The sequence below is a fragment of the Paroedura picta genome, chromosome 8 (genome assembly GCF_049243985.1).
Source record: "Paroedura picta isolate Pp20150507F chromosome 8, Ppicta_v3.0, whole genome shotgun sequence".
Lineage (NCBI taxonomy): Eukaryota > Metazoa > Chordata > Lepidosauria > Squamata > Gekkonidae > Paroedura > Paroedura picta.
Genome location: NC_135376.1, coordinates 12,440,961 through 12,464,517, shown reverse-complemented (window position 1 = coordinate 12,464,517; position 23,557 = coordinate 12,440,961). Strand labels below are relative to the sequence as shown.

The following is a 23,557-nucleotide window of genomic DNA, read 5'->3' as shown; positions in this document are numbered from 1 at the left end:
AAACAAGACAGCCCAGGAGCCTCCAGCTCATTAACTGTATCAGCAGTTGGAGGGATGTCATAGCAGAGCATCAAGATTTTACCCATGGAAAAGCTCGCAAAAGTCCTCCGGCTAAGAGCCAAGCGGGTACAATTGGAGTGCCCTCCTTCCAGGGCTGGAAGTGGCTGAATTATTCTAAAGAACTGAGGTGGGCGTGAGCTAGTGGGTGTGGTGGAAGCGACAAAGTACGCTCTCTTATATTGCTGTATTTTATCCGTTCTATGCGGCTTGCGGAAGAATAGAGCTATTCCTGCAACTCACGGATGCGTAATGTCCAGTTTGAAAAAGAAACAACAACAAACCCGCCAAACCTTCATTATCCAGTTTTAAGTTAAAGTTGCGTTTTTCCAAACCTGCAATCAAAGAAGGACTTGAATCCAGCTCCTGCAGCTGCCTGGCTCAGTAAGCGTTGAAGCTCTGAGCTTTTCTTTGGCTAATTCTGTGCGGGAGAGCACAGATGCAGCTCCCTCTCTCTCTCTCTCTGACGCAGCTCCAGCCAGCTTTCTTTAAAAGATCGGTGGGCTCCATAGGCTGTAAGCTGCAACTAACAGCCATCTTGCTGAGTTCTTCTGATCTTAGAAGGAACATTAGCAACCACTTTACGTGTTTTCTCTCGCCTGTTTGTAGATGAGATGGGTTAGCATTCGAGAAGTCTAGCGATCATAATACATTCCTCCCCAGTCAAGTCACATGGCAGGACCTAAACGGTATAATTAGCCAGAGGGAAAATATCACCTAGCTAAAACAAATGCAAAGCTGTTCCCTCTGGCTTGTGGGAAAGAAGACAAGAGCCAGTGTGACCTAATGGTTAGACCAGCCTTTCTCAACTTTTCTACTGTTGAGACTCCCTTGAGACAATCTTTAGGCTTTAAGAAACCCCAGAAGTGGTGTGATCGGGAAGAATATGGTTGGGAAGCAAAGCTCTGTACATACCCATCTGGTGTCCCTCCCCTTCTCAACTCCTCCAGGCCCTTCATTGGCCATTTTGGGAGGTGGTGGGTGTGTCGACATGACCATATATGGTCACATCCTCTGATCAATGTTTAATACATTTTAAAAATTAATTCATAGAATCATAGAGTTGGAAGGGGCCATACAGGCCATCTAGTCCAACCCCCTGCTCTACGCAGGATCGGCCCTAAGCATCCTAAAGCATCCAAGAAAAGTGTGTATCCAACCTTTGCTTGAAGACTGCCAGTGAGGGGGAGCTCACCACCTCCTTAGGCAGCCTATTCCACTGCTGAACTACTCTGACTGTGAAAATATTTTTCCTGATATCTAGCCTATATCATTGTACTTGAAGTTTAAACCCATTACTGTGTGTCCTTTCCTCTGCAGCCAACAGAAACAGCATCCTGCCCTCCTCCAAGTGACAAATTAACTCCCACCCATTCGAGAAAGCCTTCCAGGGCCATCAAAGAACCCCAGGGTTTCAAGACACTCCAGGGTAACAGTCATATTGCACATTGCAAGAGGTCCAGGTGTTTCATACGTTAAGACAGTAATGTTCACAACAGCCTTACAGGGTAGGCCAACGTTCTTCCCACTTTGTGGTGGAGGGGCTGGGAGGATAATGTGCTGCCTAAGGCCATTTATTGGTGGCTTCCAACATCACCCTTGTGGTCATTATATTACATGAATGTTTGGTTCACTGTAAAAAAGCTTAAAGTAGATTTCGGATTCGTTTTTAGCCTTTCACCAGCCCCCTGTGCAAAGAGTCCTCAAAGCCCCCAAGAAGAAACCTATCCCTACTCTCACTTTCCATGAGCATTGGAAAGCATAGGAATGATAAAGGATGCCTGAGATTAGTCTATTCAGAGCTCTCAAACAGGGCCTTTGTTAGAATCACAGAATCATAGAGTTGGAAGGTACCATACAGGCCATCTAGTCCAACCTCCTGCTCTATGCATCCTAAAGCTTGGCCCTAAACCAAAAGGAACTGGAAACAATCACAACGAATTGGAAAACAAGATCTAAGCACAAATTCGGAAGGAAACAGTAAATCACGGTTGATGTTTTTGTAGAAAAGCTTTAGGGCAGGGGTAGTCAACCTGTGGTCCTCCAGATGTCCATGAACTACAATTCCCATGAGCCCCTGCCATCAAATGCTGGCAGGGGCTCATGGGAATTGTAGTTCATGAACATCTGGAGGACCACAGGTTGACTACCCCTGCTTTAGGGGATGCCATTTGAATGTATTTTTCTTTGCAATAACAAATGCAGCCTGTGCTGTACCTGTTTCTATTTTCACGGGGTAGAGGAAAAATCCCCCTCTACAGGCACAACATTTTACTGCTGTCATCACAGCAGACTTTATAGATCAGAGATGTGTCAGCATGTTAGCTTTGCCTGTAATGGTTTTTCTGCACAAAACCTTCTGGGCCTCTCAGGCACTTTCTCATCCTCCCAACTCATAAAAATGTTCCGGGCTCTCGTATTTATTATTTAATTTCCCTTCTAAATACGGCATCCAGGAAGTTTGGAAAGAGATGCGTTTATATCAATGCAGAGCTCGAAATGACAGTCAAGCGTGAATGGGACTAATGAGTTTTAATAATACTTCTGTTGCAGGCAGCTAAAAAGAAGTTTTAATTAAGAAAAACAAGCTAAGCTTGAAATTCATTTTGTGGCGCGCACATGCGAGTTAAAAAGAGCACGGGTCCAGGGGTACCTTAAAGACGGACAATGTTTGCGGCGGGGTACGTGCTTTGGGGAGTCACTGCTCACTTCTTCAGATCCCGCTAGAACATGCAAGTTAAGTGACAGCTACAGAGGGGGGATGAAATATTTTTTCACAGTCAGAGTAGTTTAGCAGTGGAATAGGCTGCCTAAGGAGGTGGTGAGCGCCCCCTCACTGGCAGTCTTCAAGCAAAGGTTGGATACACACTTTTCTTGGATGCTTTAGGATGCTTAGGGCTGATCCTGCGTTGAGCAGGGGGTTGGACTAGATGGCCTGTGTGGCCCCTTCCAACTCTATGATTCTATGATTCTATGAAAAAGATTTTAAACATTTTGAGCATAAGGTGCACATTCATGGTGGCGGAATCTTCAGGAACAACCAAAGCCTTAAGTTCCTCCTATCCCAAAAGAATCTTGGGAATTCATTTCCAATTGGACCTATGGATTTAGATCACATATTTACAGTTTCTGTGCTTCTTTTGGGGAAGTAATTGCAATTAACTTGTTTTAAATCTGTAATGTGGCTTGTATTGAGGATAAGAAATGGGTGGTATAATCAGTGAGCAGTCAACAGGCCCAGAGAAAAAATGCCCATTTCTTTTAACAGCAGCTTAATGTGCAGAAATGGACAGCTGAAGCTTTTAATTGTATGGAGATAAATGACTCGTTCACCAATCCAGAAACTGACCTTTGATGTAGGACCGAAACTATCACAGGAGTTTAATTTTGAGAAGGGCGGTGGTGGAATAAATCAATTGAACATGATAAGAGACTTTTAAATAAATAAATAAATGGCATCCATGGAATGTCAAAGCACATCACATAATCCTGTAATTTTCACAACAATCTGGTACGGTTGCTTTGTCTCTTGAATGTCTGTACTTTGCAACTCTTGTTGGTTTCCAATAGGGGCTCATGGGAATTGTAGTCCATAGACATCTGAAGAGCGACAGTCTGGCTACCCCTGTACTAGACTCAAATCTAACGGTGCTGGGTTAGGATGTTTGCTTTGTTGACAATAAGAGAGGAAGGTCATGTGGGAGTCCTTGGTAGCTAATTTTTTAAGAAGAAAGAAGAAAGAAAGAAAGCTATTGAAGTTTTTGTTAACCATTGGTCTTTCCATACTACTACAAAGGCCATTTCATAATTACATGAATCTTTCTCAACTTTTATTTTACCACGGAGAACATCCTTTAAGCTCCGAGAAACCCCACAAGTGGCACAATTGTGCAGCATATGGGTGGGAAGCATACCTGTGTACATGCCTACCCAGGGCCCCTCCCCTTCTCACCCCCCTCCAGGCCCATCATTGGCCATTTTGGGAGGATGGGTGGGTCAACATGACCATATCTGCTCATATCACCCAAAAATGTTTAACAAGCTTTTAAAATATGTCAAAAATTAATTAACTCCCACCCATTCAGGAAACCCTTCCAGGGCTGTCAAAACCCACCAGGGTTTCATGAAACACTGGTTGAGAATACCTGCATTACACAGTAGCAAGCCCAGGTTTGTTACTGAAGCTGGATTTCAGCTGAACATGAGAAGCAACTAACATCTAACAGTGTGACTGTGGACTCCGTTATAGTGGAGTTTTGCTGGTGATCTTGAAGCAGGGGCCAGATAGCTATCTGCCAGGAGAGCATTCCATTCTGTGACTCCTAGAAACCTTTCCTATATACCCTTTATTTTTTCAGGGCCTGCAGCCTCCATTTTTAATCTATCAGATAAAGTTCAGAAAACTACCTTGAAAAAAAAAATTCTGGACTTTCAGGAATGGCGTAGATGCACACCATGCTGCAATGGAAGCTGGATCTTGCATTACACAAAAAATTGGGAATGTTATTGAGTTTCGTAACAACTCTGTTACAAAACTCTGATTTGTTTCAAAAGTTCAAATTCCTTTTATAGCTTCTCCACACTTTAGCGGAAACTGCCATGTATCTCATCCCCCCCGCCTCCGGGGAGGGCGGTATAGAAGTATGATAAATAAATAAATAAACAAAATGTGATAGAAATAACACTGTGAGAAGTGACACCTTTTTCTTAATTGCATTAAAGTGACACATCATGTGGGGGGGGGAGTAAATCACAATGGAAATATGCAGCATGAAAATGTTCCCTTCGACAATGCATGGGAACGAAAAGAAATGCAAAACACGCCACAAAAAAGTTACTCCCTCCAAACCTGTTGTACTTCAGTAGCAAAGGGTTCACCAACATTCCATTTTACCATGTCTGAATTTTGCTTGCTTTCTTTTAAAAAAGCACAACCTGTTAATATTTCAGTTATTTTAGTATCACCCTCCATCTTTTTATGTCTGGGAGCATTGCTCCTATCCACTCGCATTGATCCATACTACATTACATTTAGTTGCACAGTTACAGATCTGCAAAGTGGGCCGGTCCATTTAAGAGTTAACCACAAACTGCTAAAAGGAATAAACATTCACTTCAGTACCCATTATATTCCAAGCCAGCGCATCTGTCATTTTTAATTTAAATCTGTATTACTTAGCTGTCTAAAACTTTGCACTTAAGTGACAAGAGTTACCCATTCTTTCTATTATGGGGGAAATCGCAGTATTTTTGCTGCCTACTTGCTAGGCAAAATGTCGAGAGCTCTGCAGCATGTTAGAGAATGGTGAAAATAAATATCATCTAGTTATAAAAGAATTCAGAAGGAAATTGGAATTATTATGTTTTAATAAAGGGTGCTATTGGGAATGAAATGATGCTGTTTTATATATATATATATATATATATATATATATATATATATATATATATATATATATATATATATATATATATATATATACACACACATACATACATACACACACATACATACATACACACACACACACACAACATTGTGTCTCATTGACCCATTATGCACAGCAGCAGTCATGCCGGGCTGCTGCCAGTCCTTACGCCGGGGTGGAATGCCCTGCCACCTCCCGCATAAACGCAGGGGAGGGAATCCCCCAGTATACACGGACTACATATGTGCACAATGCTGGGACTGGAAATCCTGGTGTGCTGCTCAGTGGTGGCAGCAGTGGGGGGAGGGGTGCAGGGGCATGGGGAATGGAGCATGGGGCCCCCACCACACAATGACAGGTAGTGGCATGCCACTCTCCCACCAAGGTGGGGGTCGGGGAATGCTCCAGCCAGCCCTGCGGTTCCACGGAGCTGACAGTGGCGTGTGGTCTCCCTGCAGGGACACTGTAGGTCGGTTGAGGAGGCGTTTGGGCCCACTTTTTCCGATTATGCACAGTGCTGGCCCAACCTATCCCCCAATGGAGCCCGCGGCATTCTCTTACCGCAGGCCAACTGAGGGCCTGAGTCAGGGCTCGGTGGCACCCAGTATGGCGGTGACATTGGGCATAATCAAGGATTAGCCCCGCAGCCCTGTTGCCACCAGCCTGGGCATTCCACCCCGTACATAATTAGTCATTGTGAAACTTGGGTGGTAGAACTCCAGTTTGTGTTTGAAAGAAGAAGACAGTAAATCCTTACGTTCATGTGCTTCTGCCTTTCTGGGGGTGACTTTCTTGTCACTTGAAGACTTGCTGTTTTGAATGAAGCTCGTTTTCTTGTGAGGGGAAAATTGGCACTTTACCACATTATGGCTTCTTTATGGCCAGCGAATATGGATTCTAAACCATGTTTTCATCTTGGTTTGTAGATGAGAGACATCCCATTCTTTGCTCTGTGAATGCCAACAGGTCGGTGATCCGCAGCCCATTTGAGGCACACGTGGCCTTGACCAGGGCCTTTTTGGTCTTGGCCCCACCTGGTGGCATGAGCTCCCAGAAAAGCTAAGACCCCTGTTGGAGCTCTTTTGCCAGGCATTTGGTTGAGGTCAAAGCAAGGAAGATCTGTATGGCTTCTCCTCCAAACATCTCCAAACAACCTACCTTGAGGCATGGAGCCAGTTTAGATCTGTTGGGTGGAATGTGGATATTGGGGGGTGGGACGCATGGGTTTTTATTATTGACTGCTGTTTTTGTTATTTTATTGTTGTTTTACTATTCCATTGTGCACCACGGCGAGCTCGCTGGTCCAAAAGTGGCAATCAACAAATCTAATTATGAGTAATAATTAATAATATAGTGTGCCCAGTTCTGGCATCACTTTCAAACCTGGAAGTCTTCAATCTGTGCTCTAAATCCAAGGCTGAGTGACTGCTCAAGGGTAGGGGTTGTCTTTCTCATGATCAAACTCAGGCTTCTTGTCAGTTCTGCCGTCTTTTGTTGTTGTTTGGGAGATGCTAAAAATATGCACAATTTTGGTCCGACTTATTAAAAATTGTAATTTCCCCTAAATGGCAAGAACACTAGAAGACATTTTCAGCAATGGGATGGGATTGTAACCCAGGAGCAGAGCATCTGCTTTGTATGCTGAAGTTCCCAGGTTCAATCTCCAGCATTTCCAGTTAAAGGGATCCAGTCGCAGGTGATGTGGAAAACCTCTGTACAATTCCCATGAGCCCCTGACAGCGTTGACTACTCCTGGACTACCAGGAGGTCCCTTCCAACTCTGTTATTCTACAATTCTGTGATTCAACTGTTTGAAATGACCGTAATGCTTTAGAGACAGCTCATTAACAGAAGGAGAATCTCTGTACGAAGCTCCCATCCCTGAATCACTTGACTCAAAATTAGGCCAACAGCGGATACACAACAGTTCTAAAACATCTGGTTTGGAACGTGAATGTGAAAATCATTGTCGTTCCCCTTCCTCAGAAAAAGTCATCACACCTCCCAAAAACTGTAGTCCAGCTCCGACCAGCCTATCAGGAGCTAATGTATCAGACTACACTGGGGAATAGGCTGCCTAAGGAGGTGGTGAGCTCCCCCTCACTGGAAGTCTTCAAGCAAAGGTTGGATACACACTTTTCTTGGATGCTTTAGGATGCTTAGGGCTAATCCTGCGTTGAGCAGGGGGCTGGACTAGATGGCCTGTATGGCCCCTTCCAACTCTATGATTCTATGATTCTATGATTCTATAACATTTCCCCATATATCCATGTCACACTAGTACATCTCAATGTCTCTGAATTAAGAAAATGTGCGACTAGAGCCATTGGCTTACGTCCTTCACTGCTTTCCAGCAGGAGCTGCAAGATGACGATTTGGGTAGGGTGAACACACATAGTTGGCTTGGTGCATGCAGTTCCTGAATTCAATAGGTGTGAGATTGCATCTTGGGAAAGGGTCTCTTCCTGGTAGCAGTAGGTGGGAATTGAGGTACATGCAAGGATGTTGCAAAGAGCTAGAATGTTAAGAAGAGGCTTTTACATTCACAGCTGTCCCTCCCATAACCGGCTCAGTGTTATTTGAATCCCGGAAATAAAATCCGACCCTGCAATTGTCCGACTGGGACTGTAGACATGTTTCTTCAATGGTGTTGCCAGATTCTCTGTTTCTTACAGGATAAACCTTACTGGTTTGTTCGATTTTCAGATAATCCAGAAGATGTCTGTGTCAGTCCATTGCATTCTAGTGCTGTTGTTGCTGCTGCTGTTGTTAATGTGCGTTCCATCTTTCCTCTCCCAGAACTGATTTGTGGAGATGTTCACTTAAAACACAATCAGAGTGCCACACTGTCCATGTGCAGATTGCCTTCCATCCACTTTCCCTCTGCTGGGTTAGAGCAGGCAGCTTCACTTTCTCTGTGCTTAATTAATTGCTTGCTCATTCATGGTGGCTGTGCATGCTTGAATGTTTCCTTAATCACTTCCTTTTCCCTGGGCTTTACTTACTACTTTCCCCCTTTGCTGGAAACTCCCCCTCCCCCGCACGTCCACTTCCCCTCAACTTTCTTTTTTCTACAATTGCACAGCTATGACCATGAAAAATAATAAAAACCAAGCATATTTTGCAGCCAAAGGGGAGAAAAGCAGTTAATGCTCTTTCCTTCCCAGCTGTAGACACTGATTAAAGATCCATTTAGCAATGCTAGGGTACTGGTGATAAGAGGAAGTCATTAAGCATGCAACTGCAGAAGTGGGTGGAAGGTGCGCATTTAAAGGGACGATGGCCAGAAGAAGCCGGGCATTTCAGAGGAATGGAAGCAGGGAAGTGGGATCTTGACCATGGGAATGGGCACAATGCTAGATATTTAAGGGGCAGGTTAAGTGTGGGAGGGAACCACCATTTCTGCTCTCAGCTGATTCTAGCAAAAGCAGTCCATTGAAAGCACAAAAAAGCTTTGGTGTAGAAGTAACCTGTTAAATACAAATGCACGTGCTGACCTGCATAGAGAAAAGATTTTTGTGTGTGCGCGCAATGGAATTCATACGTTTCACAGCAAAGTCAAAATACTCTTCAGGAAGAGTGAAGGCTATAAGCTTGCATTAATGCAGTTTCTCAGCAGAGGTTTTATTAAAATTAGAAGAGAGATGATGTATGAATGAAACCAGCAAAAATCTCTCTGTGTCTCATGGCTTTCTGAGATAGAATAAAAAGCTGTAGAGGACAACAGGAGATCTGGGGCTTGTGGGGGGAAAAAATCACCCCCTGCCTGTAATCGTCAATCTTGACATTTTTATTGTCCATATACTGTTTCTTTCACCTGAGTTGAATCCAGACAAAATATGACCTTATGAATGTATAAAAAGATCCCAAAAGCAGGGGGAATATGTATATGCAGATGTGGGGAATTGGGGTGAACCAGGAATGTCCCAAATTCCCGGTGACCCTGGGAAAGGGAAAATTAAAAGCTTCCTTCCCAGAGGAAACAAGTTTCCAAACAGGTTGCTAAATATTGTGCCGTAACATTCAAATCACGTCCAAAGCATGTTATTAGAAATCTCTCAAGTTTCAAGTAAAGTAGCCTTAATATATTTTTAGTCCAGCTACTGTATTAAACGTTTGATTTATAAGCGTCTGTTATTGTTAAGCATCTATTCACTGTTGTAATTTATTTGAGTATAGTTTTCAAAGTTGTGTGAGTTTTATAGCTGGCTTGGAGCTGTACTACAAATAAATCTAATCTAGACCTTTTGAATTTACTGTAGTTTGTTATTCCTGCAAGGCCTTTGAATCTCGTAAACATCTTCGTTATGCCCTGTACTAATCCATGACCGACTTTCTCCCTAGATATGTAGCCTGGGCCCATTCTGCACACATTGGATAATGCACTTTCAATGCACTTTAGAAGTAGATTTTCCTGTTCCGCACAGGAAAATCCAGCTGCCAAAGCACATTGAAAGTGCATTATCCTATGTGTGCGGAATGGGTCCTGGTAATTTCCATGTCATTGCTGATGAAGGGTGCTGTGTGCATGAAAACTTGCAACCTGAATAAACCTTGGTTGGTCTTAAAGGTGCCATTGGGCTCATTCTTGGTCCTCCTCCTTCAGATCAACATGGGTACTTACTTGAATCTACCTTCTTCTGTTTGTATGCTAAATAGTCGATGAAGATGGACAGTTAAACAAATATCTTTTGAATTACATCTTAAATGTAATGGAGGGAAATGATATCATGAATTCTCATTAGAAGCTGCTAACTTCCCTTTTGTAAAAAAGTCAGAGTTGGATAAAAAGGCAAACTGTTCAAGGCCCAAAACACAGTTTATAGCATCAGGGGAAATGCCATGCTCTCTTACCTGTAATTGTGAGGTAGGGTTGGGAAATGTGATTAACAACTAATGAAGGATGCTCTATGGCAGGGGTAGTCAACCTGTGGTCTCTCAGATGTCCACGGACTACAATTCCCATGAGCCCCTGCCAGCATTTGCTGGCAGGGGCTCATGGGAATTGTAGTCCATGAACATCTGGAGGACCACAGGTTGACTACCCCTGCTCTATGGTGTTTGCAGAGTAAAATAGGACTGCCAGCCTCCAGGTAGAGCCTGGAGATGTGGAATTACAGCTGGCATTCATACTACAGAGATCAGTTCCCTTGAGAAAATGACAGATTGGTGTGATGACTCTTCAGTACTGTACTCTACTGTCTGATGGCTATCTTGCTTTGGTCTTGCAAACTGAAGACCATGGCATCCTTTATTCAGCTAATCCATCCCATGTTGGCTCTTCCTCTTTTCCTGGTGCCTACAACTTTTCCTAGCATTATTTAAGTTTAAGGTTCTGGTAATCACCTTCAATGAGCCTCTTGTGGCGCAGAGTGGTAAGGCAGCAGACATACAGTCTGAAGCTCTGCCCATGAGGCTGGGAGTTCTACCCCAGCAGCCAGCTCAAGGTTGACTCAGCCTTCCATCCTTCCGAGGTCGGTAAAATGAGCACCCAGCTTGTTTGCTGGGGGCTAAACGGTAATGACTGGGGAAGGCACTGGCAAACCACCCCGTATTGAGTCTGCCATGAAAACGCTAGGGGGCGTCACCCCAAGGGTCAGACATGACCTGGTGCTTGCACAGGGGATACCTTTATCTTTTTAATCACCTTCAAGGCCATACGCGGTCTGGGCCCAGTGTATCTGAGAGACCACCTCCCTGCCTACACCCCCAAAAGAGCTTTACGTTCCGCCACCTCCAACTGTCTGCAGATACCTGGCCCCAAAGAAGCACGTCGGTCCTCAACAAGGGCCAGAGCCTTTTTGGTCCTGGCCCCCACCTGGTGGAATGAGCTCCCTGAGGAAATCAGAGCCCTGCCCGACCTTCCACAATTCTGCAGGTCCTGCAAAAGGGAGCTCCCCCACCAGGCATTTGCGTGAGGCCGACTGACTGAAACATCTAACATATGCTGGTTTCCCCCCCCCCCAGATGCCCTTCCACGACTGACAAATCAGACCTGCCCAAGGATTGTCATTGTTGTTCTATTAAAAATCACTTTCCATTGTTAAAACACGGTTCTGGGTTTCATGTTAAGTTATGATTGTGTTATGCCATGTTACATTATGATTGTTATTTATAGTATTATTATAATAAAATGAGCACCCAGCTTGCTGGGGGGTAAACGGTAATGACTGGGGAAGGCACTGGCAAACCATCCCGTATTGAGTCTGCCATGAAAATGTTAAAGGGCGTCATCCCAAGGGTCAGACATGACCCAGTGCTTGCACAGGGGATACCTTTACCATTATCTTATAATATTCTATGTAAGTATTCCACAATGTTTAATGTAAACCGCCCAGAGCCATAGGGAAGTGCAGTATAGAAATCCAAATAAATAAATAAATAAAAAATAAAAATGATACAAATTGTCCTGTCTTCTCAAAAGCATGAAAGCTTCATTTTAGTCATTTTAGCTTCTAAACTTTTGCGAGCTAAAGGACATTTGATGCAGGGAGCTATGACTCTTGAAAGCTTCTATTCTCCCTCCCCAAATCTTGTAGGTCTCTAAGGTGCTGCTGGACTTGAATTTAGCTGCCCCACTGCTCGGAATCAGGCCTCATTATATACATCGCCCCATGGAATGATGGAGGCTTAGAAACCATACAGAGAAGAAGTGGATCAGGGGAGGCCAGAAGTTTTGGGGAAAGCTTCATGAGAGGAAGAAAGCAGAATTCACAGATGGGCAGGAAATAGGGTGGGCATCTCCTTGTGAAGACACTGAGCAGCAATGGCTTGGCAAATCTTGCACGAAAGCATGGAAAGAGATGAGAGTGACTGACATAATGTAAACATTACGTCACATGGACAGCATGGCCGTATTATGAAGAATCCGCACCCTGGGTTCAATTGTCCAGCTGCTTCAAATGTCACTGATGAGTGGGTGGCACTACTAACTTCTCCGTTCCATATTGGCAAGCCAATAATCTCATTGCATCATTCCAAGCTGGCAAGTTATGTGTTGAATCTGATTAAAAACTCATGAGATAGTTGTTAAGACAGTAACTACCTTGCCTTCTCCTTTGATGGACGATTCTCAAGCAGAAAGTAACTAGTTCTGTCTTGCTGGGCAGGGACTGAGGTACTATGGCTGAAAGCTCTCTTCCCCTTGATTCAGTGGGAAAGGAATGGCTTGCTTCTGAAGGGGGGAAGCAGAGCAAAAAGGTGCAGCAGGAGCTTAATGCTCCCTGCTGCATATGTGTGAAGAAGTACCTAGTGTGGGGGAATCAGCTATGCTGGTTTAAAAGGCACACCCTTCCAAAAGATTAAAAACTAGCCAGGAGTTAGGTTAGCCATAATAATGATAATCTGGACTCCAAAGAGATCTGATTTTGTGGCTCCATGCCTATCACATTCCTAGTACATACATTGCAGTCTGTTCTCAAAGGTCTATTGTGTGTGTTTGTAATGGTGTGGTTTGACCTGACTTGCAGCTCTGTGTGTGTGTGTGTGTGAGAGAGAGGGGGGAGAGGGGGGGGACAGAGGGAGGGAGATTAAACTTCCATGAACATATTGGAATGTGTGTTGAGCTACATTGGATTCATTCTTTACTCAGTTGACAATCAAGGTTTAAGACTCTCTGTGGGTTAAGAAGGATGTCACTTTGCTTAGGATTCCACTATATTCTCAAAGGCCTATTTTGTGTCTTTATAATGGTGTGATTTGACCTGTTTTGCAGCTCTCTCTCTCTGTACGAGAGAGAGAGAAGGAGGGAGGGAGAGATTAATGCTACCATGAGCATGTTAGAATGTACATTGAGTTACATCGCATTCATTCTGTACTCAGTTGTATAGTCGTGGTTTAAGAGACTCTGAATAGGCTGCGGTGGATTTAGAAGGGCGTCTCTTTGCTTAGGATGTAACTGTACTGGCCTGAGGCAGCTACCCGGAGAAAAGAATGCATCCATGCCTCTTTTCTTGACAGCCTCAGAATGCTCCCCGGGTCACTGGGTCTCCTTCTTTCCCTGGAAATCTGCAGTTCATCTTGTATTTACTGCATATTTTAAAGTAGTATAAAATTATAATTGATTTGTGGTTCTTATTAAATTGGCCTCTGGTAACAAGTTTAAAATTGATTGCAAGCCCTTTTGAGGCAAATAAAAATACAACATTAAAGCACATTTCATGCAGCCTTTGAATCCCTGGGCTTGCACTCCATCATGTGCATTTCACTGATGCATGTGCCAACTCAGCAGGTGACATCATCAGCCGATCACATTTTATTTGGCCTGTCATCTCCCAGAGCCATAAACTGTGCATTGTAGTATTTTACTCGCGCTGCTTCAGAAACTATTAATGTACGTTCAGTAATTTGTAAAACACTGAGTTATTATTCTGCCCAGATTAGCTCTTTCATACTAATGATTTGTTTTTTCATTTTTCTCCAGGATATAGACCTGCAGCTAACTGGGATTGATTTATAAGTGGGGAATCTACAATAAATGGATGCTCTCTTCATATTGCTACTATGGAAAACAGTTTTGCCAATAGAATGCCATTGGATAAATAGGGGTGAGTGAAGATGAGACCTCCAAGAGAATGAAATCGATGGGAGGTGCTTGTTGTGTGAAGAACCGTTTGTGAGCCTTCTGACGTGCTCAAGTCCTGGAGGCTCGGTCCATTTCATCTCCCTGGCCCCCCTGAAGAGAGTTCTGACTCACCCTCCTCCCCTCCCCATCAAGTGGATATACAAATAATATTTGTGTTGGCCATTGTGAGACAACTGATGTGGGACCATGGCCTTCCCAAGATCTATGTGGCTGAACTGCGTGTGGAGAGCCATACTCGTTCGCCTCTTGCACGTGAGCTTGGATGCCACGTTCACTTTTTGCATACTTGGTTTCTTGCTTCACGCTGCCGCCGTGTCCTCACAAAAATTGGATGATACGGACCCAGTGGTGACGACAAGCTTTGGCAAGGTCAGAGGGATGAAGAAGGAATTAAACAATGAGATTTTGGGACCGGTCATCCAGTTCCTTGGAGTTCCTTATGCTGCCCCGCCCATCGGGGAGCGCCGATTTCAACCTCCCGAACCACCATCTCCCTGGCCAGATATCAAAAATGCAACACAGTTTGCCCCGGTGTGTCCCCAGAACATTATAGAGGGCCGGTTACCCGAAGTCATGCTTCCCGTCTGGTTTACTAATAACTTGGATATAGTTTCAACCTACGTACAAGATCAGAACGAAGACTGCCTGTATTTAAATATATATGTCCCGACTGAAGATGGTGAGTGATTTGCAGGGAAAGCAAGGAGAATTTTCTTTTCTTTTACATTCCTCTTGGAAGTTTTTTACTCTTAATTCATGTGTACTGGTAGCCAGCACGGCTTTCTTGTCTGCATGCCAGCTCTCTCTTTTCCTTTCCTTTTCACATATATGCATGTGGCTTTTCTATGTATGCCTTGGTTCTTAGCTTCTACGCCCTTCCTTCTTCTCTTGCCTAGATGCATTTATTTTGTCCTTCAGCACGTGTATTTTTAGGTCAAAGTTGGTACCTAATTCTCATTCCCTCTCATTGAGTCCTGGGAGAGATGCATCAACGCCTCGAACCATTGCATGGGTAGGCAAAAATACGCAGTTGGGACTCTTCCACACCTAACCCGAGAAATAAAATAAGCAAAATAAAGAAGGCCATCTTGAAGTTAGCTAGTGGAATTGCATGCTCCTACTGTGTGTGACGGAGCTCCATGTTATTTTCTAGTCTTCTATTCATTTTTCAGTCAAAAGAATATCCAAGGAATGTGCCAGAAAACCCGGCAAGAAAATTTGTAGAAAAGGAGGTATGTATAAAGTGGACACCAAATGAAATCTGGGTTGGAAAAACATTAAGAGCCTACAGAGGAAGAGCACATCTGTAAAAGAAAATCAGGCTGCTTTGTTGATGATTGAAGTGCAGGTGGAAGAAATGGCTTGGAAGCCAGTTTAAGCAGGAGATAGTCCTTTGAAAGCAGATGATTGAGAGGATAACCTTTCCTTCCCCCGTTGAAGCCTAAAGACTGGATGAATAGCTCTCCGTTCACTGCTGTTTTGTATAGGCCAATTAGAGAGGGTTCCCCCCCCCTTCTTTGTAGGATGGGTTGACTCTTGAGAGATGTGGACTGTGGTTTGTGCTTTTTTCATATGTGGATTCATTGAGGGCATGTTTTACCGCAAGTTTGAATGCACAGTAGCATTTCAAGTCCATGCAAAATACTATGATACCCCCACCCCAGCAATGGAACGGAAGTCTCATCGTAGTGTACCATAAATGCTTTTATTTATTTGTATGATTAGCTAGTTAAATGGTGAAAGAACAGGGGTTTTCCCCATTGGGGAGAAAAAATCCCAACCTTATATTGGGATTATGTGTAGTTACTAGTGTGTTTTCTTTTTAAAAGTAGTATTTTTCTAGCTCCAACACAATGCACGTAACACTGTATGAAGATCTTCTATTACTACTAATGCTATTTAAATATGGGAGACATGGGAAACTAAGGTGAGGCTGCAATCCTAGGAGCATTTTCTTGGGAGTAAGCCATGTTGAATAAAATGGGACTTACTTCTGAGTAGACATGCTTTCTAAGACTGGGACGCCTCACTTGTGCAAATAATTTTCACTTGCAAAGGAGTATTACAGATTTTTGAACGTTTGTTCCAGAGTTGCTGTGCAGATTTGGGATTTCAAATTAGGAAGAATATATATTCTTTGTCAGTTCCACTTTGGGATATGAAAGTCAGCATCCAGAACCAAAGGATAAATTTGGGTCCTGAAATTCAAGGAGATTAATTTTTCCTGGATTGCAGCTGAAAGGGGAATTGGTATCAGCCCTGTTCTATTGTGGCACGTGGATAGATGGACACTAGAAGGGAATGAATATCATCTGTATACCCACTGAGAAGATGCAGTTGCAATCCACAGTACTGACTAATATAAAGTTTTAAGAGCCTCTTGTGGCGCAGAGTGGTAAGGCAGCCGTCTGAAAGCTTTGCCCATGAGGCTGGGAGTTCAATCCCAGCAGCCGGCTCAAGGTTGACTCAGCCTTCCATCCTTCCGAGGTCGGTAAAATGAGTACCCAGCTTGCTGGGGGGTAAACGGTAATGACTGGGGAAGGCACTGGCAAACCACCCCGTATTGAGTCTGCCATGAAAACGCTGGAGGGCGTCACCCCAAGGGTCAGACATGACCCGGTGCTTGCACAGGGGGATACCTTTATCTTGCAGTTTAATGGATCGTACCTAACCATTTCTTCCATTCATGCATGGAGGAGGAACATTCTAACCTGATTTCCCCTTCTAGTTTTGGGCTGTCAGGGTCCCATGATCTAGAGTGGCTAGCTTCAGATAGGAAATCCCAGGAGACTTTGGTTGCGGAGTGTCGGGAGAGTACATGTTGGAGAAGTGAGGAGCTCCAGTAGAGTAAAGCAGGGGTAGTCAACCTGCGGTCCTCCAGATGTTCAAGGACTACAATTCCAATGAGCCCCTGCCAGCCTTTCCTGGCAGGGGCTTATGGGAATTGTAGTCCATGAACATCTGGAGGACCACAGGTTGACTACCGCTGGAGTAAAGCACCACAATCCAATGTAGCCGTTTCCTCCGGAGAACCTGATCTCCGTGGACTGAGATCAGCTGAAATTCCGGGAGATCTCCACATTCCACCTGGGCATTGGCAAATGTACCATGATTATCAACATGGACTTTTCAAGGATGAGGACCTCTCTAGCATGTTCTTATGGAAAAAGCTGGTAAGATGTTACCCAGTCCACTGAAAGTAAGCATCCATCTATGTTTTTTTTAATTTTTGTTCAGTGCTAATTTTTCTCAAGGACTTTATCTAGAGAATATAGAGTCTATATAGAGAATACATTTTATTTCTTAAGTACCAGAATTATATTAAGCTGGTTAGTCATATTAGTCCATCTTTGGCAGTAGAAAAGAGGAAGAGTCTGATAGCCCCTTCAAGATGAAAAAGTTTGTGGCAGGGTAGGAGCTTTTGTGCGTCTTGAAAGCTTATACCCTGGCAGAATTATATAGTCATTTGCTTGCAATATTTCTAATATTCTTGACATCTTGCAGCCCAGTTCAATGTATTGCAGCCCAGTTCAGTGTTTACTCAGAGGTAAACCCCATTTATTAGAACACCAGTCCTCAGGTAGGAGGAAATGGTTACTTTGGAGGATGAACTTCGTGGCATTATCCTCCATAGAGGTCCTTCCCTGTCCCAAATCTTTCCCACTCCAGGTTCCACCCCCAAAGTCTCCAGGTATTTCCCAACCCAGAGCTGGCAACCCTACCAGTTTATCTCCTGAGTATGTATACTAAGTGTTGGAGGCAAATAATGCTATATTAGTTATCCTTCAAAGACCAATGGAGGTTATGGATGGAAGAAAGCAACTCCTTTTACGATTGCACTGCATATCTGTGAATTACTTATTTCTGCTATTACTAATTCCATTACCTATGATTCATTCTTCACCGATAGGACAGGGACATTTCAAAAGATGTTTTTGACAATGCTTGCTGATTCCTATCTTGTGTACTTCTCTTTATTTATGTTTCTCCTTCAAGTTAAATGATCTTCTGATCTCGAGTTCTTAAAGGATCATGGCAGCACTCATTTCTTTGGTAATTTACAGGCCCTGGGTGAAAAAGAATCTATTTAGGGACAAAGCACACTTTCAGAAAACAAAACAAAACATGATTTAGACCTTGCTTAAGAATGTAGTAGGGAATGAGCTCATTGAAATTACCTATCACTTCTGTTTTCTCTGGTGGAAGTTTATAAGCATGATGGTTGGGGAGAGGAAAGCATTCAGTCGGTCAACGTGGAAACTTTAAAGCCATGATTTTACTGTTGAATGTTAATCTTTTGAGGTCAACTTTGGGAGATCCTTCTCTGACTTTCTGTGCCTTCAGAGATCATGTGGGTGGCAAATGGGTAGAGATTTTCTTTTTTAGGCAGATGTACCCTGCAAACTCCTACCTCACCAATAAAAACCCACCTTATTTCCGATGTTATTCTACGGGCCTCAGGCCAAGTTGGGCCTTTCTGCTCAGATTCTGAGGATGTGTCTTCCACTCTTTGCTTACCGGATGACATTCTGGCTGTAACTCTGTTTCAAGATTCAGGCTCTCGGCTCAATCTTTAGACTGTGCCTATTTCATGCCCTGTGCTAATGAACAGGTGCATTCCAGGTGCAACTCATTAGTGTAATTAAAGGGCATGCACTGAATGCATGCAGGTTCCAATGGCAAAATACTGAAAATTAAAGTCCCAAGGGGTGTTCAAGTCCTTAGGGGAAATATTGTCCATAGAGAAAATGAAAAATAAAATCTGTAAAAGCCGTTCATGCATGTCAGTTCCCAGGTATTGACGTGATGTTACTAACTCTATGCCAAAAAAGGATGAATCGCCCCAAACCCTGAGAAAATTACTCAGATTCCCATTGCTCTAAAGGAGTAATTAAATCCATAATGTTGTGTCCACGGCACCATGTCCCTAAACTGGCATTGTAACCTGCCGAGATCCCTTCCCTCCTTTGGTTTCATTGCTTTAATTCTTCAGGAATTTCCCGCCCTGGTCTTGGCAACCACAATTTCTGACCTCTGGTCTGAACTCAGTCTAACCCTTATACATAGGAACCATTTTGGTTTGGGTGGCTCATAGGAGAGTAAAATGCAGTACAATGCATAATAGAATAAATAATATAAAATTTAAAATTCAGTTCAACATGAGTTCAAACAGACAGTAGCACTCATCGGCATAATCCACCCCCATCCTGAGGAATGGAAAGGGGGGCTCTAAATGCGATCATCAGTGAGGCTTGGGTGGATTGCGGAGAAGTGAGCAGGTGTCAAATGTCATCTTCAGGCCTCAACGATCATCTCTGTCTTACAAGAACTACAGAGATGTTTAACACCCTACAAGGCATGATCTCATTCAGCAGAGTGTTCCACAAGGCAGGATTTAGAAGAAGAAGAGTTGGTTCTTATCGGCCGCTTTTCTCTAACCAAAGGCGTCTCAAAGCGGTTTATATTCGCCTTCCCTTTCCTCTCCCCACAACAGACACCATGTGAGGGAGGTGAGGCTGAGGGAGCCCTGATATTACTGAAGAAGAAGAGTTGGATCTTATATGCTGCTTTTCTCTACCAGAAGGAGTTTCAAAGTGACTTACGTTCGCCTTCCCATTCCTCTCCCCACAACAGACACCCTGTGAGGTGGGTGAGGCTGAGAGAGCCCTGATATCACTGCTCAGCCAGAACAGCTTTATCAGTTCCGTGGCGAGCCCAAGGCCACCCCGCTGGTTGCATGTGGGGGAGTTCAGATTCAAACCCGGCTCGCCAGATTAGAAGTCCGATCTCCTAACCATGACACCAAGCTGGCTGCAAAAACCAATAGGTCTATTTTTGATGGACATTTACCCCCCCACCAAAAAAATTAATGGATTATTAGTATAGCCCTAAACACACTCAGTAGGCAGTAAATTGCACTGAACCCAGTAATATTTAATTTTGAGAACACATGCCTAGGACTGCATTGAACATTTCTGAAAAATGTATATTAAGGTCTTCCTTTTACATCTGTTGTTCTGAAGAAGTGATTCATTGCAACCCTAGAAGTCGGAGCCCCAAATTGATGTGCACCAGGGGAAATTAGGGTGTTCCTCTGCATAACACTATCTTGTGTTCCCGCACCTCCTTCATATGACAATAACTGCAGTTATTTACATGCTTTGAGCAACGTGCAGGGCAGCAATGGCTGTTGTTATGCTGTTCATCAAGCATGTGTAATTAGCTGAGTGACTTTTGCTTTCTATTACTAGACATTTATTTTACATAGTCATAAATAAAGATGCAGGGTTCCATCTCTTTTAAATGTACAAAGTCTAGCAGGCTCTCTCTTTCAGAAAAAGAAATGTCCCAAAGCAACTGGGGAATGAGAAGGCTGAAAAGGAGGGGGCATGCTGCCCGGAAGGTTATCAGCCTTTGAACTTAGAACAGAAGGACTTCTCTTTGACAACATTTCCTTTCATAAGTTACCCTTGCCCCACACCCCTGAGTGGAAAAAGGAACAGAGGATAGACTCAATTCACAACCAACTTACAGCGACCCCAGCAAGGGGCTTTCAAGACAAGGGAGAAGCAGAAGGGGTTGGCCATTGCTTTTCTCTGCAGAGCCTTCCTTGGTGGTCTCCATTCAAATGTAGACCCTGCTTAGCTTCCCCCAGCAAGGGGCTCTCAAGGCAAGGGAGAAGCAGACAGGGGTTGGCCATTGCCTTCTTCTGCAGAGTCTTCTTCTGTGATTTCCCTTCCAAGTACCAACTTTGCTTAGGTTCTGAGATCTGACTAGATCAGGCTATACCATGCTGCCTCCCTTATCATAGACTTGATAACAGTCTTCTATTACATACATAACAGTCTTCTGTCATACATACCTGGATGACTGCCACACAGAACATGACAACGATTTGCTCTTCAGAACAGAAAATCAGAACTGATGGACTTCAGGGTATAAGAAGGTAGCTTTCAGCTGAACATGAGGAGAAACTTCCTTTTGGTAGGACAATCTGACAGATGTCATCAGGCAGAAGCTAGAAGTTATCTTCTAATGTTCTAGCTTCACATTTTCTGTCTGGAAGAAGTTGGGAATCCGATGGCTTCCAAATCCCAGACACAACCCTCTTCTGCTATCTGGTCCTGAACCAAATAAGGGTCATATCCAGTCCCATGAAATCTGGGAAGCTAAGAGGAAAATGGAATTACAGACCAGTCCCCTAATCCTTTGCATTAACTCCAGATGCCATTCCATTGCCTGCAAGAGTTCTCCAGTTTTCTTTCAACGGGCAGCCAGTTTCACTGAACTGTGCAAAACTGCCCCCCTCCTCGGTGACATGAATAGTGATGCCTGCAGGTATGGGTTTTGCCAGGTGAAAGGCCCCACCCCTTCATCTGCCAGTCATTGCATCGAGAGGGCAGGGAACGAAGTTGCTTGTTGCAACCACACTGTAATTACGAAGATCCTTTTGCTTCGCGATTTTGTTTACAAAATGTAGGACAGAGTATTAAAGGATCATTACAACCCCTTCTTTCAACTTTGGTTTTAAGACAAAGCATGACGAAAAAGATTATGCATTAATTTCCCCCAAAATAGCTTGCCCTCATTAGTGTTTCCCCTCTTCTTCTGGAGTTGATTCCCCCCACCCCCCACCCCCGGTAAGCCTATCTATTATCCCTGACCCCTTTTCAGGCTGAAGATTCACTGAAGTTTGCTCAGAGTCTGCTTGGCCACTGTGCAAGACAGGAGGTTGGACTAGATAGACCTCTGGTCTGATCCAGAAGGGCTCCTTGTACGAGCCAGTTTGGTGTAGTGGTTAGGAGTGTGGACTTCTAATCTGGCATGCCAGGTTCGATTCTGCACTCCCCCACATGCAACCAGCTGGGGAGCCTTGGGCTTGCCACAGCACTGATAAAACTGCTCTGACCGAGCAGTGATATCAGGGCTCTCTCAGCCTCACCCACCCCACAGGGTGTTTGTTGTGGGGAGAGGAAAGGGAAGGCAACTGTAAGCCGCTTTGAGCCTCCTTCGGGTAGGGAAAAGCGGCATATAAGAACCAAGTCTTCTTCTTCTTCTTCTTCTTCTTCTTCTTCTTCTTCTTCTTCTTCTTCTTCTTCTTCTTCTTCTTCTTCTTCTTCTTCTTCTTCTTCTACGACATGCTTTGGCCTTAACAATTGCAAACGACCCTGTCTGTGTTATTTTGTGTATACATGTAGAGATTTCACGTGGGCAGCATTGAGCATTTGGGGCTGTGAGTGAGGAAAGGGCTGAACTCTGAACTGAATGGTTGTCTACCCTCTCTGGTATTGGCCATGCTTATTGATAGCTGTGTCTAGTCTCAAGCAGAAGACTTCCTCAGTCCTGTTTTCTTGGGAATGAGCTGGGCCTCATGCTTGTTAAAGGCCCAAGTGGCAGTTGTCGGCAAAGACTTTTCTGCCTGACACCCTAGGGCAGGGATTCCGAACCAGGGCTGTACCCCTATATGCTGCCTTAATGGATTCACCAACAAGCTGTTCCTGGCATTGCAGAAAAGCCGGGAACTGACCGCTTCCATTTACCTGGGGGTGGTGTTTGTGCGTGGGTACTGCACCTGGGAAAAGGGGTGGAGTCTGGACTCCTGCTTCAAACTCCCATTTTTCTCTCCCCTTCAGTCTTCCTTGGGCATCGCAGGGAGGCGTGGCCAGGTGATACCACTTCTGGTTCAGTTCTGGGGCCCCTTGAAACCTGAACAATATTTCAGGGGCTCCTTTGTGGGCAAAAGGTTGAAGGCTGCCTTAGCGAGTTAATCCCAGTTGGCTGACGATGCTGGGCTACATGGATCTGGGATGGACTTGGTACGAGGTAGCTCCTTATGTTTATAAGAGTAACCCATAAAATGGTACTCATTCTGTTAAAAGTTTGGTGCTGTTCTTCTGAAGTTATAAATAGGTGCTCCTTAAATATATTATAGCTCACGTTCCGCTTATGAACCTGGGCTTGCCAACCTCCAGGTACAACCTGGAGATCTGGAATTCCAATTACCTAACAAGATCAGTTTCCTTGGATAAATTTGCTTCTGTGGTGGGTGGACCCTATAACATTACCCCACTGAGGTCCCTGCCTCCCCTTACCTTTCCAGTTCGTACAACCAAATCTTCAAGAATTTCCCAATCCAGAGTGGGAAACCCTGCATGAAATTGTGGCTTAATTAAAACTAGCCATGAATATGGGTCACTCAACTATCTGTGGTTATTTACAGTTCAGTCAAGTAGAGTTACACCCTTCTGAGTAGAGGTGCCAGCCTCCAGATGGGACCTAGGGATCTCCCCCTAAGTCAATAAGTTTATAAGGATGTAACTGAGCCTAGGATAGCTCTGTTACTGTCTGCCAAACTGTTATCCGGTTTGGAGTTAATTTATTAACCATAGTTGGTCTTCAGTATCATTTCATGTGATTCATGTGGAAATTTTAGCCCAAGCTTTCATGAAGGGTTTCCTGAATGGGTGGGAGTTAATTAAAATTTTAT

The 23,557-nt window shown here is 44.0% G+C and overlaps 1 protein-coding gene across 11 annotated transcripts in view; it reads left to right on the top strand.

The window, feature by feature from the left end:
• The window catches only part of NLGN1 (neuroligin 1), a 692,408-nt gene that overhangs the window by 144,358 nt on the left and 524,493 nt on the right, over window positions 1–23,557 (top strand). For 6 of the 11 annotated variants that reach the window (XM_077348372.1, XM_077348374.1, XM_077348371.1 and 3 more), the window contains exons 2-3: window positions 13,909–14,749; window positions 15,243–15,302. In XM_077348372.1, coding sequence (XP_077204487.1) covers window positions 14,257–14,749; window positions 15,243–15,302 — 553 coding nt within the window. In that variant the 5' untranslated portion in view covers window positions 13,909–14,256. The remainder of the gene's footprint in view (window positions 1–13,908; window positions 14,750–15,242; window positions 15,303–23,557) is intronic. The other 5 variants (XM_077348378.1, XM_077348375.1, XM_077348376.1 and 2 more) reach the window with 1 other exon arrangement.